The sequence below is a fragment of the Patiria miniata genome, unplaced genomic scaffold, assembly GCF_015706575.1.
Source record: "Patiria miniata isolate m_02_andy unplaced genomic scaffold, ASM1570657v1 HiC_scaffold_3, whole genome shotgun sequence".
Lineage (NCBI taxonomy): Eukaryota > Metazoa > Echinodermata > Asteroidea > Valvatida > Asterinidae > Patiria > Patiria miniata.
The window spans coordinates 42677289-42696265 of record NW_024037069.1 but is presented as its reverse complement, the minus strand read 5'-3'; the positions used below and the strand labels follow the sequence as shown (position 1 = coordinate 42696265).

Genomic DNA, 18977 nt, shown 5'->3' with positions numbered 1-18977 from the left:
GTTCCGGCTACCGCACATCGCGCGCGCCGCGACACACTAGTATACTGTTAGCCTCAACGACCCTTGCGTGTGCTTTGTGTGCGTGTATGTACCTCCCATACACACTTCCGCAAACAGCCGTACAGTAAATTGAGGCAGAGGAAAGCCTTGACGCAACCGTGGCAAATTCTATGTGTTTCTTTATTTTTTCGGCCGAATTCGGCCGAATATTTCTGATGCGCATATATTACACAATATCCAATCAAAGCCCGTAAACTTGGACCCGCGACATACATATTCATGCCTTTTTTTCATGTAGCCTGCAAATTACTGTATACGCCACGAATGTTCACTCAAAAATAAATGTCCAGGTATTTCAATTTTCAATCCCATTTTAAACCATTTCTCCAGTTTCATTCCAAACAAATGAAATATGCCGCTACATGAATGAACACTTGTTCAAAATGATGATATATTTCCAATGTATTGCGAATGGGACAGTCATACATGTAGCTGCCGACATTTATTGTCGGTGTAACAGCGTACATTATCACGCTGCTACCCCGTGACATTCTGCCGACAGCGAATGTAGGGAACAGGTCAATTCGGACCCAGGTCAAATTGTATTCATTTCATCGAATCATGCAGGAAAACTCATATCTATAAGTCATGTCACACCCGTATGAATTAACTGCAAGAAACAAGCTATTTAATATTGACTTTGGGATGGATACGAAACTGTCATACAGGGGCATGGTAAAAAAAATCTCTCTCTGAATTCGTACCATGTGCAACATATATCTTATACGTACGACATATGTATTTCACACGTACTTACGAATTGTATGTCGTACCATGAGAGAAGACTGTTTACCATAGCGCGTACTAATTATCATATTGGGCCTACACAGTTGCGTCAAGGCTATCCTCCGCCTCGACTTACTGTACGGCTGTTTGCGGAAATGTGTGTGGGAGGTACATACATGCACACAAAGCACACGCAAGGGTCATTGAGGCTAACAGTATACTAGTGTGTCGCGGTGCGCGCGGTGTGCGGTAGCCGGAACAAGCTCGTATGGGAACAAGCTGATAGCCTTGGTCAAGACTAATGTAATACTAGCCCAGTTTTATTACCATTACAGGCCTACACTAGCTACGTACGGCCACGTAATTGTATGTAGGTAAAAACGCCATTCTCCAGGCAATACACACAACCCCGAAATTGGTTCTTGCACAAATAGCAAAAGAATAACAAAAACTGCCCATTTTTATAGGATTCAATTATGGTTGTGTTTATTTATTTAGGCATACATACATACATACACTGTATATCAGATAAAAGTGACAAAAATACAAAAAAAAACAAGTGAAAACATAATGCAAGTGCAATAAGTTGCAATAGTATTTTCAAACATGTTTAATTTATGAAAAAAAGAAAGGTTTTGGAAAAACATGTATACATGTACATGTACATTCATTTAAATGACTCAACTACGTTATTTTAATAATTTGATGATGAAACTTTTCAAACTGTTTAATGTTTGCCTTTTTCACATGAGTAACACCTACATGTAGATCAGATAAAAGCTGGAAAAATAACATACATACAAACAAGTAAACAAATAACGGCTTTATGTTGCAATAATATTTTCAAATACATTTAATTTTGAAGAAAAAAAGGTTCTGGAAAACATGTATACAGGACATTCATAGTAAGTGACTAAACTACGTTGATATCAATAATTTGATGAAGCTTTGCATAATCCATTACAAATCAGTTATATTTCATGAACCTGACCCACACTAAGCACGGATCCGGGGGGGGGGGGGGGGGGGGGGGGGGGGGTGGTTGTTTGGGGATCAATCCCCCCCCCCCGACTCAAAAAGAACCTAATTTGTATAATTATAGTGACAAAAATTTGGAACCCACCCCCCTCGCTCTGATACTAAAAATTAATGTATTAAAGTGTACACTATTAAGTGATACAGTGTGCATGATCGTATGTTTTCAACAGCACCTTTAATTCAAAATATTGCACCAGCCCCCCCCCCCCTTCGATTTTGAATTGATTATTTGTGTTGACAACCAGCTTCCCCCCCCCCCCCCCCCCCCCATTTTTACAGTTTTATGGAGGCCCAATGTTCGGTGAAAAAAACCTGCTATATTTCAGCACGTAAGTTATTCTGACGGATCTGAAGCGCCATACCTACACATGTATTAAGGTGGTCAAGGCGCTGAAACACAATAAATCCAATTTACTCAGAAAAAAACATAATACCAATAAAGAGAGAAAAATAGTACAAATTACAAATGATAAAATTACAAATGATACAATAAACAACAGATATGTAGAAATGCAGCTGGTGCCTAGGTGCATTTCTCCCATATGAAGAACATGAATGTCAGCCTACATCACCAGGCATCTCCAATTGAGATGTACATGTACATGTATACATGAAGATGTGGCGAATGCACACTGATGCCCATGCGGCTCGTGATCGGAATGCACCTAGCTCAGACTGTACTGTTGTTCAAACATGGCATGCATTGGAACCAGCATGCAATGTCTCATACCAGCTGCGTAGCAGTTGCAGCTGTTCTTTTATTAGTATTTCATAGAAGGTATATTTAATATCGCCAGAGGTACAGATTACATTACACCTGTATGTCATTGAACATAAAAGAAAAGCAATTTAGCATTTAGGGGCACGTATTACTTTTCGTTGCATTTTATTTATTTAATATTTTTGTTATTTGTTTTACACTGCACAAGCTACAAGCACCATATGATCCAAAACCTTTTTTTTTTTCTTTTTGGACTTAGACTGACTAACATTTTCTGAAGTTTGGTGAATTTGTGTCAATGAGCAATCTCTAGAAGTGAAAGACTTCTTAAACGATAATTATGACATGGATCAAGTTCTCTTTTTATCAAGAAAAAATAATGGTAGCTCCAGTTAACAATTCAATTCAAATGGGGGAAAAGGTTTTAAAATTTAAATGAAAGAAAGGAAGTATCACTGAAAATACATTGTCTTGGCCCCCCCCCCCCCTTTATCGTTTCTATTTCTTACTAAAGTTGCTACGCAGCTGGTATGAGACATTGCCTGCTGGTTCCCATGTCTGCTCAGTAAAACCCTTCCATTTTACTAGGTAGTATATTTTGCCTCTTAGTTTTTTTCTTTCCGTCAAACACTCCACTTCATATTCATCTGAATCTGTGTATTAAAAGGGGAAAGAAAAGAGTTGCACATGAAGAGCCGCCATTTTATGTTTGGCTTATGATTAAAGGGAATATACAACATTTGCAAACATCGAAAAACAAAACTACCAAATTCTTACGACATACCTTACATGTGTACTAGGATGTTGGTAAATGACAGTCTTAAGCATCCTGTAAAATTATGGCACCAGGTGTGAAGTCATTTTCCGGAAAAGTGGTATTTTTGTATCATTTCCAACGGTGGTTGGCCGACTACCGTTGGAAAAACCTAACTATTTTTCCACTACTTTTTTTTTCAGTCAAAATTATGTTTGCTATTGGTTACATGTTTATGAACGGATGCAGGCCAGCTAGACTGGTTTCCTTACATTACAATTTTCCAGCATCTATAAATTGATCCATTTCATCTTTAGTTGAGTCAGGGAACCAGACTACTTGAACACTTTTGTGTTTCTTGGTTTTTTCCAGCATTTTCGGACGCAAAATTTCAAACATGTAAGTTTAACAATATTTGATCTATTATACTAACCTCTCAAATAGTCAATTTCTGATAATTATAGCAAAAGCCAATGATGTACATTCCCTTTAAAAGAAATGCATACAGTTTTATAAACAACATTTGCTCTGGGTGTAATTTTTCAGAAATGGATAGATTTGGGGTTACTATTTTATTGTTACACTGACTTATTTGAAGTTTTGTGTTTGCAGATGCCAGAAAACCAGTAAAAACCATTGTTTTCTTGTAGTCTGCTTCCTGGACCCCACTGAAATTGAATTGGAGCAATTTATAGACATTATGGAATTGTAACTAGGTCAGGGGACCAGTCCAACTTACATGAACATACACCCGTTCATCAAAATTCAGACTAAACATAAATGGTAAATTGGGGGCAATATTCGAATAAAAAAAAAACTGGGTTGGCTGAACAGCATTGTAAATTGATACAAAAATGCCACTTTTCTTGAAAATGTCAGCACACCAGGTGCCATGATTGTACATGATGCTTTAGACTCATTTTTTAACAGTCCAGCAACTTGTTCCATAATAATTAGGTAATTCTTTTTCTTTTTTGATGTTTGCAATGCTCAATCGGTTCTTAATCAGATGTTTAATATGCACCTATAAAGTTTGTTTCTATATCATCTGCAATCCAAACAACTGTGCAATGTTCTACAGTACCCCGTGTGGTTCATTACAGTAAGCTTTTTACGTTGACAGTAATATTAAAAACCATTACTTTCCAATTCAACTTGTACTGTATAACACAAAGCAATTTCAAACCAACCCAAGATATATTACATAAAAAAGCGGGATTGTAAGCATACCTGTGGCATTTTGCTCAACCATGTGTTGAAGCAATGTCAAGTCACTTGGTGTTTCTACATGCACATCTGTTGGAGACAACAAAATTGTGACAAACTCGAAGTAATAATAAAATAATAATAATAAATTAAAATTTATATTGCGTGGTCTACATAAAAATGATCGAAGGCGCATTACATAAAATACCACGGAAATTACATTAAAAAAACAAGAAATAAAATGAGGTACAACTTATGTTAAAAGAGGGGTAAACTACTGGAAATACAATCAAGTAATTGATAGGGCAAATTTTCACAACTCAATTAAATCACAAGTCAATCTATTGGAATCTGTCTTAGCTTATTATGTATTGTAAATTTCTAATGACACTTCTCTGACATCATTTTATCTATGATACAACACCTCAAATGTCATATCTGAACACAAATTAGAAAATGAACATGTACATCAGGGTATTTGCTTTGTGAGTTTCACTATACAGGGTGGATAAAAAAACGAAACAGAGATATTTTTTGCTAATTGGAAGAGAAGTAGGGCACATGTGAATCAAAGGGAGATATCCTCTGTTAGGGTTAATCTCCTCTTTAAAAGGACACCCTGCTCATGTTATAACATTCACGGTTGACTGAGCAGTGACCAATTTTGTGAAAGGGTCTATTTGGAGAATTGCGCCACTTTTCGATTGTGGTTTATGTGGTGTCATTTGTCAGGCTATGGTTGCAAATCAAGACAGGTGGGAACAAAAACAGATTTCACCATGAAAAGTGGCGGAACTCTCTAAATAGGCCCTTTCATAAAATTGGTGATAATGTCAAAACATTGGCCTACTTACTGCTGTTTGTTGGTTGAGCATTAAGCTGGTCAGATGGGCCATCATCCAATGTGGAGGGAGGCTGGGCAGACACTAGTATTAAAAAATAGCAAAGATGTAAAGATTTGATTATTCAGTGTAACACTTTTACACAAGACAAATTCGTACCACAAGTCCATTTTGTGGTCAAGCACGTGCTGATTGGCAGGGCTCATTCATTCACGATTCTATATGAGCCTGTAGTCAGCAAGAATTGGATGTGTTTTGCTTCAACCTAAACGGATCTGTTTTATTATTTACATGAGTGTAATTGTCAATAATCCAACATTAAAGAGCAATTCAAATGTCCTTGCATGTACTCTCAAATTCAGGACTAAGAACAAAGCAAATGAAGGCTTGAATGTTAAACTCAATTCAAATGCAGCAACTCAAGTCGACAACATTGAACAAAATCATCCGTTCAACGCATTTCACTTACTCTCAGTTTGGCCACTTCTGCAACATTTGGTTTAGATCAAAAGTTGACCATTGCTCAAAAAATGGACTTTCAAAGTACTTGGAGTTTACTAAAAAAACAAAAACCACACATAGTATCCACAATCCTTTTGCTGATATGCACTGAGCTGGAGTAATGTTTTACACATCACAAAAACAAAGGCCTACTTACTGCTGTTTGTTGGTTGAGCATTAAGCTGGCCAGATGGGCCATCATCCAATGTGGAGGGAGGCTGGGCAGACACTAGTATTAAAAAAGAACAAAGATGTAAAGATTTGATTATTCAGTGTAACACTTTTACACAAGACAAATTCGTACCACAAGTCCATTTTGTGGTCAAGCACGTGCTGATTGGCAGGGCTCATTCATTCACGATTCTATATGAGCCTGTAGTCAGCAAGAATTGGATGTGTTTTGCTTCAACTTAAACGGATCTGTTTTATTATTTACATGAGTGTTATTGTCAATAATCCAACATTAAAGAGCAATTCAAATGTCCTTGCATGTACTCTCAAATTCAGGACTAAGAACAAAGCAAATGAAGGCTTGACTGTAAAACTCAATTCAAATGCAGCAACTCAAGTCGACAACATTGAACAAAATCCTCTGTTCAACGCATTTCACTTACTCTCAGTTTGGCCACTTCTGCAACATTTGGTTTAGATCAAAAGTTGACCATTGCTCCAAAAATGGACTTTCAAAGTACTTGGAGTTTAATGAAAAAATAATCACATAGTATCCACAATCCTTTTGCTGATATGCACTGTATGAGCTCAAAGAAATATTCCACGTCACAAAAACATAGGCCTACTTACTGCTGTTTGTTGGTTGAGCATTAAGCTGGCCAGATGGGCCATCATCCAATGTGGAGGGAGGCTGGGCAGACACTAGTATTAAAAAAGAACAAAGATGTAAAGCTTTGATTATTCAGTGATTGTTTTCATTTGAAGCACATTTCGGGTTGAAGCACATTACAATGTAAATGTGCATAAATGCAGTGGGGCACACAGGATTTGGCAGGAGGGGGGGGGCCTCACTTTTCGAAAATAGGCCACTTAGTTCATGTATCACCAGAATCAAATCTTGGGACTAATAATTAAAACTGACAACCTCGAGGGGGGGGGGGGTTTCACTGCTTAAATGTATTGCAATTGCATTGCACATTCACCTATGTTACATGCACTAAAACAAGACAAGTTCTATCTGGTTCATTCGTGTGATGTCACCTCAGTATAAATCATGCCCACTTCACGTTGTTAAGTAGCATTGGAACTGGAAGTTAACGCAACTTGAGTGTTCATGTAATAGTAGCAATCGGAAGTGTGCGCACATGTATGACGTTTTTACTGAAGAACTGGTTATTTAGCTTTCGGTCAGCAAGTATGGGATATTTTGGAAATGAGCTTCACAAACAAGCATGATGAAAGTGCATCTAAAGATAGAGATGTGTTTTCACCTGTGAATTTGATAGATGGTTCTGCCTCAATGATTTTTTTGAGGGCCTCTCTCCCATAGGCCCCAGGCCTCTTCAAGGGCATCGGCAGCCCTGTGCATTCTATCTGCCCAGCCTCCAGCAGTTTGTAGCTCATCTGGCTCTTTTTGCCCAATGTTGCATCCCCTGTAGTATTAAAGAAAACATTTTTTTTGTCAATATAATATAAGGCAAAAAAAAAAGTCGCCGTAGCCATGCGCTTCGGCAAAATAAAAAAGTTTTTTTGTCTATGAAAGATGATGTCTCAAAACCGCCAAACTCACTGGTTTAACTGGAATCCTGCTGCTGCACAATTTTAACATGTTTTTAGATGGGGTTATGATGGAGAATAATTGTTAACATGTGGCCTCTCTGGACTCCCATATTTTGCACTAAGTTAAGTCTGGCACCATTTGCAGTCATCAGCCGACATTTAAAGCAAAAAAACAGGTAAAAAAAAAAAAAAAACGCGTTGCCGTGCGTCTTTTTGGGCAAGTTCCATACCAGAAACTGGAGATTTTTTGGGGGGCTTAATCGAAATATACTCTTTTACCACCAAATGTGGCACATATAGTACCCGTGTGTGGTCTATATTTAAAATGTCGTGTAATACGACAAAAATTGCAGTTAGCCAGTCCACTCCCCACTTGTTTTCCACATTCCAACTTACTGTATTTCTGATTGAAGAGCTGCTGCACTTTAACCCTGAGCTGTGATATGTCTTCAGTAACGGTGCTGGACTTGTTAACTAGGTGTTAGAACAAATTGAAAGGAGACCATCAACATGATGAAAATATATACATGTAACTCCCTTTTTGTGTTGCAATGTTATATCTCCTCTAATGTCAGTTAAAAAGTAAGGTTTCATGAACCATTTTTGGGGATATATCATCCTTTTTTATATCATTTGTAAAACAAAATCACGAATGTTCATAAAAGTAACGAAGGAATACGTACATGTACATTGCTATTTGTTTAGCAATCCCATTTGCATTTAACTTGTGTGTAATGTCTAAATCTCACTCAGCTTAATAGCTTCCAATGGCATCAATGGACAGGTATCAAATCTTGTATTAAAACATGCATAACTTCTGATGGCATAGATTAATTCCAGTATTTTTTCCCCAGATGAGTGGGACAGCATTCATTGGTGTATCAAGTTGTATTCATTTTGAGATCAAAAACATTTTTTTGCAATGATTTTTTCCCCAGCATTATACATGACTTAATCAATTTCAAGGTGTCAACATTTTGAAAGGATCTTTATTAATAATATAGACATGATGTTTCCTTAGTTATAGTTTGATTGATGTTTGGTTGAAGACCCCTGTTAGATGTACGTTTACTCAAACTTTACAATACACACCTCCACTAAATCCACTGGAAGCACAAAATTTGGACGCAAAATTTGTGGAAGTGGCAAGATCGACACCAACATCACTGCCATGCACTGTAGAGATCCCTAAAGATGCACTAGTGCACACCAGTACCCAGTCCAAGCCATCAACTCTTGCACACTGCGAATAAATGTCCCAACAAAATAAGCAACAAATTTGAAGACAAAATGAGTGCTCTGTTAAAACACAAGTGAGCAATCTAGTACACAGAAGTAACCTTTGAAAGACACAATAATATGAAATTGTGAAATAAAAAGAGTGTCGTGGATCCCCTCTGATAAGACTACACAATATATTGAACTTATAATTCTTAAGTTTTGGTGGTTTTTTTTTTTTTGTTTTTGGTTTTTTTTTTGGTCAGTGCTTGGATTAAACAAAATTTCAATCTTTCTAAGATATGTATGTCAAGATTTTTCCCTGAGGGAGTTTGTTACTGATCGAATGACAACCACCTGTAGGAAGGGATAAGTTTCAGTTGACTGACTAGTTGACTTTTAGGTTATATTGATACTTGCTGACATAAATGCACACATATAAGGTCCCCAAAAAAGTACTTCTGCTTCTCGGTTTGCCTACCTACCGTATTCTGACAGCCCATCTTTTTATGGACAAAAATGAAACAAAACAACAACTAAAACCATCAATAACTACCTTTTACCCTGGCCTATATACAGGCAGACGCCGCCATATAATCGTCAAAAAAAAAGGGAAAAAAATCTCTACCCACCTACCCTCTTTTCGAATGCATGTAAACCGAAGCAGAACTATTATGTTTTGGCCTTGTACATGTAATGAATTTATTATCTACTGTAAAATTTGTTTATATCCAGAATCGAAACAATATTTCTTGAATTGTTTTCTTATTGTTGTCTGCCATGGATTAACCAGAAATTACAGCGGGAAAGATGATAAGCAATGAAATCCTAGTACAAAATATCATGTATTTTAAAAGGCAAAAATGAGTCGGTGCTATCAATAGTATCATCTATCTTATTTTGTGTACTGCATTACTGCATGATTCCTTTCAAGTTGTATTCTTTCATCACTTAGTTACAGTAAAATTTAAAATGTGAATTGCATTACATAAACACCATTTTTAATCTCACCATGTTAGAAACTTCATGGCCAAGATTGTTGGCAAAGCTTCGAAACCCTGATTCTCCAAGGGTTGTGGTTTGCTGGGGTAACTGATTCTGATTGTCAGCCTCTTTGTTGTAGAGCATTCGATTTTCCTCATCCAACCCCCGCCACTCCTGCACACCTTGCTGCATCATCTGTGCCCTGTTAAGAGCCGTGGCACCTTTATAAGCAAATAGAATGGTGGTTATAAAATAATTATTATGCATTAGGCAAAATAAAAAAAGAAAACATGTTTAGCGCCCTGCCTCTTTGACAAAAAGGAAGGAGGAGGCCCTTTTTTTTTTTTTTTTCCAAAATGGCCGCCCGACACATTTTTCAAGACAACGCGGCCGGGCTATTTTTCAAGATGGTTACCAGCTTTTTTCAAAATGGCCGCCACTTGGACTCATTGACTATTTCCACAGCTTTATACACGGTATAAAAGTCTAAAAATACGATTTCTTTCGTCAGAGATCGTTAAAATTTATCAATTTTTGTCTTTAAAAAAAAAAAAAAAAAGGAGGCGGCCTCTAAAAAGGAAGCGGGCGGGGACGCTAAACATGTTTTTTTTTTTACTTCGCCTTATGTTATTTTAAGCTGCCAAAAAGCCCCCAACCAACAGACCCATCACATACAGAAATATAGTTGAGGAACCGTTTTTATGTGCATTTGCAGGTTCATGTTTATATTGAATACTGTGGGTTTTTTTCATGGGCAGTTGTACCACAGGACAACAAAATATAAGAAGAAAGAGACATGAGTTCTGCAAGGTCAGTGGCTAAAACAAAATTTATAATCACAGGCCTGGTTTAGGATTGCAGTGCCTGACATTCCTGGGCAAACCACACGAGGATAATGAATAACATGAGGCTGATAGAAAAGGGACACAGTGTAGAGAAAAACCCTTGAATGACTGTGCCAGTGGATATGGATCAGGTAATTGTTTTAGCAGGGGATTGGAATGTGGATAACACACTGAGAGCCCAAAGTATCTATTATTTTCCACAAGAGGTACGTCCTAGGATGATCCAACAATGAAACCAACCAAAACAAAAACCAACTACATTACTGATACTTGGACAATTAAGCTCAAGAAATAAAACAAATTTAAATGGATTAAAAACTAATTCCATGGAGTATTCTATTATGAAATAGTTCTTAAAAAATATTCAGGACAGACTTTTAGAAAAGATGGAAAACAATAAAAGGGTGCCAAAAACGTAATTTAAAATGTTTTACCGGTTACACACATGTATGCAGTGTGTGTTCTTGTAAAATGCTGATTGATTTATATATCCCCATTTTGTTATTTAATAACTAGAAGAAAAAAAGACTGATTAAAGTACATGATTTTTACATACCAGAAAGTATTTGAAAAGTGACCTGTTGGCAATTTACTAATTAATATCAACAATGTGGATATAGTGGCCATTGTGACATTACATGTTGCATTTTAAGAGTGGCCAATAATGAACCCTGCTACTGAATAAACAGGAAATATATAGGCCTAGATGTTTCTTCAGTGGGAACAAGGTCACAAGGATAAACAACCATACCAACTTAACTCCTGGTTCTGGGGACTAAAAAAAAAATCATGTTTCACTTTAATATGCTGTTTCTTTCTACATGTATCACAAAGAGAACAATTAAGTAGACAAATCTTACCTTTTGAGCCTATAAACTTCTTCATGAAGATGTTGTAGCCACTGCATCTTCTTTTGCGCAGGGGTAAGACCCTCTGCTTGCCATTCTTTCGATGGTTTGTCCTGCGTTTATTGTCTATCCAACGCTATATAAACAGAAAGTTAATTGTTTCAAAAACACTTAATAGGCCTAACTGTTAACATGTCATGCATGTGGCACTTCTTCTTGCTCTGTGCTGTAAAAATATTTGGCAACACAGACCTTCTGTTTAATTTGGAAACTTGATGACTTAATAAATGAAACACTGGCATAAATTAATCTACACCGCAATTGGTTGAGAAGGATGAAAATATTGATACCTTCACTTGCTTCGCAGTCAAACCAGTTCTTTCGATGGCCAATGCAACCTTTCTTTTAGCCTCGGCTGTCCCATAGTTTGTCATGCCCTCATCCCAGAGCCTGTCAAGTTTTTCCTGATGCTCCATGGGCCTACTTTTAAACTTCTGAAAAACACAGAAAAAAACATTGATAAGTTTGTTAGCATATATATTAATATTAAAATTGCATTTTTTTTTCTAACTTCCTTATATGTTGTTCAATCACAAAATAGAGGGCATTAAAACAAAAATCAAAAATAACTACACAGTCCATAGAGCAAGGAATATACATCAAGCAGTAGCTCCAATGTCTAAGCTTCACAACTGGTGCACCTCCACACCTCTCCGTCACCTTGAACAGCTGAGATCGGCATAAATACATGTTCGACGTTTGCCGATTTGCTTAGTATACAGAGTGTTCTTGAATTAAAGTTCCCTTAAATGTCACCATGGCTGGATACATACCTCCGTGTCGTCTTGAAGGCTGCTCCTTTTTTTTCTCGTAAAACTTTATGCGAATTGCTTCGCCAAGACTGCAACAAGTCAAGTACACGGTCTTGATTAGAGGTGTACTTCGATGTTCAGAATACGATATGCCAGCACCGGCCGCGCGTGATGAGCTGAGCTGTACTGTATGTTGGTACCGCGCCGCCGGCCAGGTGGCCGTTGCCCGTGGCCCGGCTGCGGCGCGGCGCTGCGCAGCATGGTTCTGGTGATGAAAAAAAAGTTTCCTGTCACGTGACCAAGGTGGCCAGATTTGCATTTCAAAATTATGCTAACTTTAGCAAAAACCTGCTACCACGATTCTGTTTGATCATACGTTTCTTAAAAAATATTTTGTTTTCCTTATTTTTTTTTCGGGGGGGGGGGGGGTGTGTTAAATTGACACATATGTGATTGTGCACGTCATTAGAGTACATTACACTATACCTGCTGTTCGTTCGTGGATCCAGAAATTTTGCAGGTAGGCATGCCGAAATGTAGAACTTTTTTTTTTCTCCGGACACTCAGAAAATCACTCGGTGGGCAGGGGAGTGGGTGTGGCTCGTTTCATATTTTCGATGGGGAGCGGACAATCCTTCTCCCGACTATTTTTTTAGGAGGCAGGCCGTTCGCTTGTGACATCACCTTTTAACATTTTCTACTGCCATTTTTTATGGATTTTTTTTTGGGGGGGGGGGGAGACAAAAGATGCTTCTGTTTTTGCCCCCCCCCCCCCCCCCTCGTAGAACCGCACTTGAATTTACTACAGGAAATTTAATGCAAAGAAAATGCATTTTCTAACTCAAACTCTGCTTAACTCAAAATTTGAGCCCACTCGCCAGAGGTGTGACTGATAAAAAACAAAATCTACTTAAAGCGGTCACACTGATTGACAGCACGGTATGAGGGCACTAAATTTGCCGGTTTTAAACAATAACAATTTCATACTGCATGGTGGTACTCTCACTGGTACTCCGGCTTAAAATGAGTACGGATCCAGCTTAATACATTAAATGCCAATTTCCAATAATTCTATCCAACTGAATCGGTCGCCACAGGCTATTCATGCTTCTTTCAGGTATGCTGTGTCATTTCGAAGAAAACAATAAAACATTGTTTCCAAAAATGCCGGGTTTTTTTCTTTAAGTGAAGTAATTCGGCAAATCCGAGAATGGGTACCGTTGGTACGGTTTGTGACATCAAGTAGTTTCAATGGCTGAATGAAACGTGTCCTGGATGCTGATTAACATGAAATAGTAATTCAATACAGCTTTCTCTGAATATACAAAATTTAAACAACATTTATACCTAATACAAATTTCAGTTGTTAAGTTCCTGTAGTCTGTATTTTTGCTTATATGAAGTCGAACAAAAAGACACAAAGTGACCAGTGACGCAGTCGTGATTCTCATACCAGGAAGGGGGGGGGGGGCGAGTAGGGTCATGAGGGCGGGGTGCCCAAGTTTCATCTGTTCTGAGAGGTGGACATGTTTTTTTTCCAACGTAGACACATCCGGGGATGTAGAGGTGTGGGGGGGGGGGAGTGTGTGCTATACAACAATTTTCCATTGACACTGTTCACCGTCGCAATTCCTGCTGGTCATTGTCAGACAATAGTATATGGGGCCTACGCGTATTGGACGTGAAAATGAACAGCCAATAAGTTATAAGAAAGGGTTTCACCAATAACACATTTAACATGTGAGAAAAGGCACTTTAAAAGTTAAACTCGCTTACAATGAGATCATGATTTTATCCGACTGCAAAATTTACATATTATAGTTTACATACTGTGGGCGGTAAATGTTTATGAAAGCTTTAGGGGCGGCGTGCGATTACAGTTTCCTATCCAATTGAACACAATGCCTGTTTTGCATAAAGTGCCATTTTTGGCTAAAACTTAAGCATTAACAATAGACATTACCCCGTGACGTGATTTTACACGGTTTACGAGTAAGAAAATGAAGTATAGATAAGATAATAAAGACGGACGTACGCGTCCCCGGCGCGGTGCAAATTATGAATTTGGCATCGTATTCGAAAAACATTTGTTTATAAGTCATTAGTTAATTATTGCGAGCTAAGTACCAATATTACAACAACTCAATATCAACGTTTGACATGGCGATTCATCTTTTTATCCTTGGCAAACATCTCCGATCCACCTTACCTATAATTTGGAACTGAGGCCACAGATAAGAGAAACTAGACTCGGAAGACACAATAGGAACATGATTCGTTTCCGTCAGAGGGGAATTTTCTTCCAAAAATGAAGTAATTAAATCAAACTTGTTTGTAACGCTTATGTTTTCTCTGGTATTTTCTCCGTTAAATAAACTCAATTATACTGAAAAAAAAGTAGAGGATATATTTAATTGATATTTTTATCGCATTAAAATAATTGTGCGTGAATTATTTTCTAACAACACAGTGCGAGAGGGCGCCCTGTAACAGCAAACTTGTGCAAGTCTTTTTACTGTTTCTGTCAAATTTACACTTCGTTGTCATCCAAAATCATTACTTAATGAACTAACTAGCCTTAATTCTGTTATCTAAACGGTTTGAAAGGCATGCTACATCGAAGAGATTAATGTTTCCCGTATCAGTTCTCCAGGTGTCAGGATAAAAGCTTTCACTGTCGATAACGAATCAGACTAGACTGTTGCGAGTTTATCGTAGTGTCTGTGCGTTTCTCGTTACTGATGCTTAGGCCTATAAGTCACCAGGCATCCTTTTAGTCGGTGTTTATTCTATATTTATTTATTCATATATTTATTAATTTGTTTATTCATTTATTTCTTACATAGTAAATGTATGGCAGTCATTACTATGCATACAGCCGGCCATACAGGCGTGAGTGCTCTGTCAAACCCCGGCGCGCGACGAAATAACAGAACAGAAGCCTTCGGCAGTAAACAGTCCTTTCGTAAAGTGATTCTTGAACGGAAACAGGAGGATATTAAAATTAATATTTGGTAACATGTATATTGATTTTTATAGTTGTGACAAGTTCGTGACAATTTTAGATTTTACATGCTCTGTGGTGCACTCTCAGTCGAGTATCCATCTAACCATTTTCTTTTTTTGGGGGGGGCAAAGATTATCCTAAACAAAATATCATCGACTCGGAGTTTGGAGTCATTGAATCGGCTATCCTGAGCAATAACATCAAACTGTTATATGTTTGGGACGAAACACGTGAGGGCTGAAGGAAGGGGGGGGGGGGTGTCGCCCTGGTCGATAGGTTTGGGTGCATTTTCTTCTCGTCGCGCGTGCCCACCCCGTCTCGCTCGTCGATCCCCCTCCCGGTCGCGCGAGGCGTTGTCTCTCATTTTCTTCTGTCCTGGCGCTTTTTAATTTTTAGTCTTATGTGCAACTAATCATAGCAGGCTACGGTCTAACGTGAACTTCCCTATTAATTTTGTCCATCCCTCCCTTTCCTCTCTAGTTGAAGTCTCTCTTTCTCTCTATTAGGCCAAAAAAAAAATAAGTCGGTCTCTGGTCAGCGCGCGCGTCGATTTTAAGCATGCGCGTCGATCTTTTTTTCCAAAATGTTCCGCGGTAGCTCCAACAGCGCCCTCTATTTCCGCACCTCCTCAATTATTTTTACCAAAGAGCACCAAGGAATGGGAAATTGCACCAAGGCAAATGATCGAAAGCACCAAGGCAAATTATGGAGGACACCAATGTACATGAGGACACCAAAAAAGCAAAATAGTACCCACCTTGTCTGTACAATCGAAGCTTGAAGAAAGAAAAAAAAAGCAAAATAAAAAAAAAGCCGCGTGGCCGCGTCAATTCCGGAACTTTGGTCTGACCAGAGACCGAATATTTTTTTTGGCCTTAGTTGCATTTTTTTTGTATGGAAGGGGGGGGGGGGGGGTTGACCCCCACGCCCCAGATCCGCCCCTGCTAAGCGCTTATCATAGGGCCTAATGGCCAAACTTTCTATACTTTGGCAAATAACGAACCATGAACGAACCAAGGCTCAGCCTGAAAGCGGGGAATGTTCAAATCATAATTAATTTATGTAGTCGATCGAGCTTCAATTCTAAATTTTCAACTGTAATTAAGTCAATAATTGTATCGTCTTTGTTGACAGAGTCGACTGGGGCACCATCGATTATCAGGGACGGGTACCTGTTCGTGCGCAAGATATACTTCAATTAATAAATGAGTTAACGGACCACATGATCAAGCTAGGCAAAATAAATGCCCAGTTGAATATCTCAAATCCAAATTTGTTGATGTTCGGTTGGTTTTGTTCGCAACATTTTCCGTCCCCTCGTTTTGTCAGTTGTTTGCAGACAATAACAGTTTTGCACGAGTAGATACACTGATTTACGGGGAATCCTATAGTTACTGTTACGGACGCGATGACCTAATGAACTTTAAAAAACTAAGGCCATGTTCACCAGTATCACTTCATGCAGAGTAGTTTTATTCCATGTTATCTTCCACTATGCACGCACAAGAAGTAACTACAAGTAACCAATATACGGACATTAATGCTGGCCAAGTTGGCCAAACCCTGCGTTTGCTCAGAGTGTCCCAGGTTTTTGTTATAATTCTATAAAAGGATGACCTTATTTGTCTATTTAATATGCACTTTTTCATTTGATTTCACAAATAAAAAAAATGATAACAACTTCTACGTAATATTAAGTATTTGTCCTTAAATCTTTACATCACTAAACACCTGATTACGAGATTCACATTCACAGAACTATCTCAGAAATTCCGACATTTGTTTTCATATGAAGACCAAGCTTGATACCGAAGCAATGACAACTTATCAATCCAAATTCCTTATTGTTTGATACTTGTAAGCTGTTAACATTAAAGGCAGTACAATTATAAGAAATGAAGGCCAGGCATTGTTCACTTGAATTATGACATAAATAAGAGGTTAAGACACTTTAAGAATTTTAAGTCAATTATTTTTACATTTCGTATATAAAATAGCCGCACGGGTATATGCCTAACTTGCTAAAGAAATACTCCGTAAACGTTTAACATTATCATATTCACGTTGAGTAAATGAATATGTGAACATTGACCCAAATGTCTGTTAAAATGTTGTACATACAAGGTGAAAATGTACATGTACCCAATACATCAGCAACACACGTGTTCATGAACAGATTTCTCAAGAACAATTGTTTCTGTTTCATTATTAAATTAATTGTAACACCTAGTCAGGATATAATGAATCACATATAGATAAGCAGAGGGATGAATTTGACATCTGAGAATAAATAGTTTTAATTGTTATAGTGAATTAACTTAAACAACGGAACATTTGGACATGCTTTATTTATCAAACAAAAATGCATTGTTTGTGAGAGTTTGCACATGCATGAGTGAAATGTTGACTTGGCTTATTGAAGGATTCCTGTTCAGCACGAATACACCTAATTCAATTGAAACAAAACATACTTGGTCTATATAAAAATGAACTTAATAATATTAAAATAGACTGCACATTTGCAGTCTTTCTGAAAGTACTTGTAGGTCTACTTTATAGGAAAGACAATGTTCAACTGATGATTTCAATCAAAATAACCCGTGTTTCCAAAACGTCCACAATGTATGGCTGCATTGCGCTAGTATTTATGGTTTCATGTAAAAGGCCTATTCATTTTTTCAATGAATATTTGATATAAGAACATTGCATATTTGATATGAGAATATTCTGTGTGAAATTTCTTTTCATGAAAACATAAATCCTAGCACAATGCGGCCACAGATTTTGGAAGGATTGGATCAAGCTTTGCTAACATCTAATTTCTTCGTAAAAAATAGACAATCATAGTAAAGGGAAGGTTAACTTATACATGTATATACATGTACTTCAAAATACAAATCGAGGACGAGACAAAAAATCATCAAACCCAAAGGGAGCCCCATATTTTCAACAAAGCTCTGCATGTCGCACTTGTAAGGACATTGTACGTGTATACGCTACCTGTTAACAAAATATTCATCCAAATCATTCATGTACTAGGCCTATTCCCATTATACTTTTAGACATATACACGGTAAAAAAAACCCCAAAATTCCACGTATCACAATAAAGATTAATGTTGATGTTCAGCAAAACATACCATTACTGTGATCAATGGACAGCGAATTAAACCTGTTCTTATTTACAAAAAGGTCATACTGGACAGGTACAAAAATAGGGGGCATCATTATATATATACATATATATATCTTGCAGCATAGAAGGTAATTGTGTTTTCAAAGAAAGCAAGCATCGTTGAAGACATACTTTGGCCCTGACATACTGACCAATAAGAAAATGCTCTGTTTTCTGTAATGCGGGCTTGCATTAAACATATTTCTTGGCGACACAGTCTGCTATCAATGTTTGATCATTTTGATGCATAAGTAGATTAAAATGAGAATATTATATCAAGCAGTTTCAACGTAAATAACATAACGTAGCTAGGTCAAATTCTGTATTAGTTAATATGACTGATTTTGACAAGAATTTGGAATGTTGGCGTAAAGACTTCCAAAAGTGACCTTTAAAACCAAAAAAAACCAAACATAACAAAATCACAAAATCAACCAAATGGATGAGTTTCAGTATATCAGCTCAGTTTAGAAATCAATCACTAACAGCTTCATCCTCACTTTCGTCAGA

The 18977-nt window shown here is 37.6% G+C and overlaps 1 protein-coding gene across 1 annotated transcript; it reads right to left on the bottom strand.

Moving 5' to 3' along the window:
* Positions 1 to 3034: 3034 nt before the first annotated feature.
* Positions 3035 to 12586, bottom strand: LOC119736961. The gene is made up of 12 exons (XM_038211008.1): positions 12308 to 12586; positions 11825 to 11968; positions 11487 to 11610; positions 9809 to 10002; positions 8672 to 8822; positions 7976 to 8053; positions 7291 to 7452; positions 6650 to 6721; positions 6006 to 6077; positions 5360 to 5431; positions 4530 to 4595; positions 3035 to 3198 (listed from the first exon to the last, which is right to left on the bottom strand). The coding sequence occupies exons 2-12, from the start codon at positions 11948 to 11950 to the stop codon at positions 3044 to 3046; spliced, it is 1272 nt and encodes a 423-aa protein (XP_038066936.1). The 5' UTR covers positions 11951 to 11968; positions 12308 to 12586; the 3' UTR covers positions 3035 to 3043.
* Between the last annotated feature and the right edge of the window lie 6391 nt (positions 12587 to 18977).

Excerpts from the sequence above, each read along its gene's own strand:
- LOC119736961 (XM_038211008.1), bottom strand. The coding sequence starts at position 11,950 with ATGGAGCATCAGGAAAAACTTGACAGGCTCTGGGATGAGGGCATGACA. Across the intron at positions 11,611-11,824 it reads TGACTGCGAAGCAAGTGAAG|CGTTGGATAGACAATAAACG; the intron begins GTATCAATATTT and ends CTGTTTATATAG. Across the intron at positions 10,003-11,486 it reads GAAGTTTATAGGCTCAAAAG|GTGCCACGGCTCTTAACAGG; the intron begins GTAAGATTTGTC and ends TTGCTTATAAAG.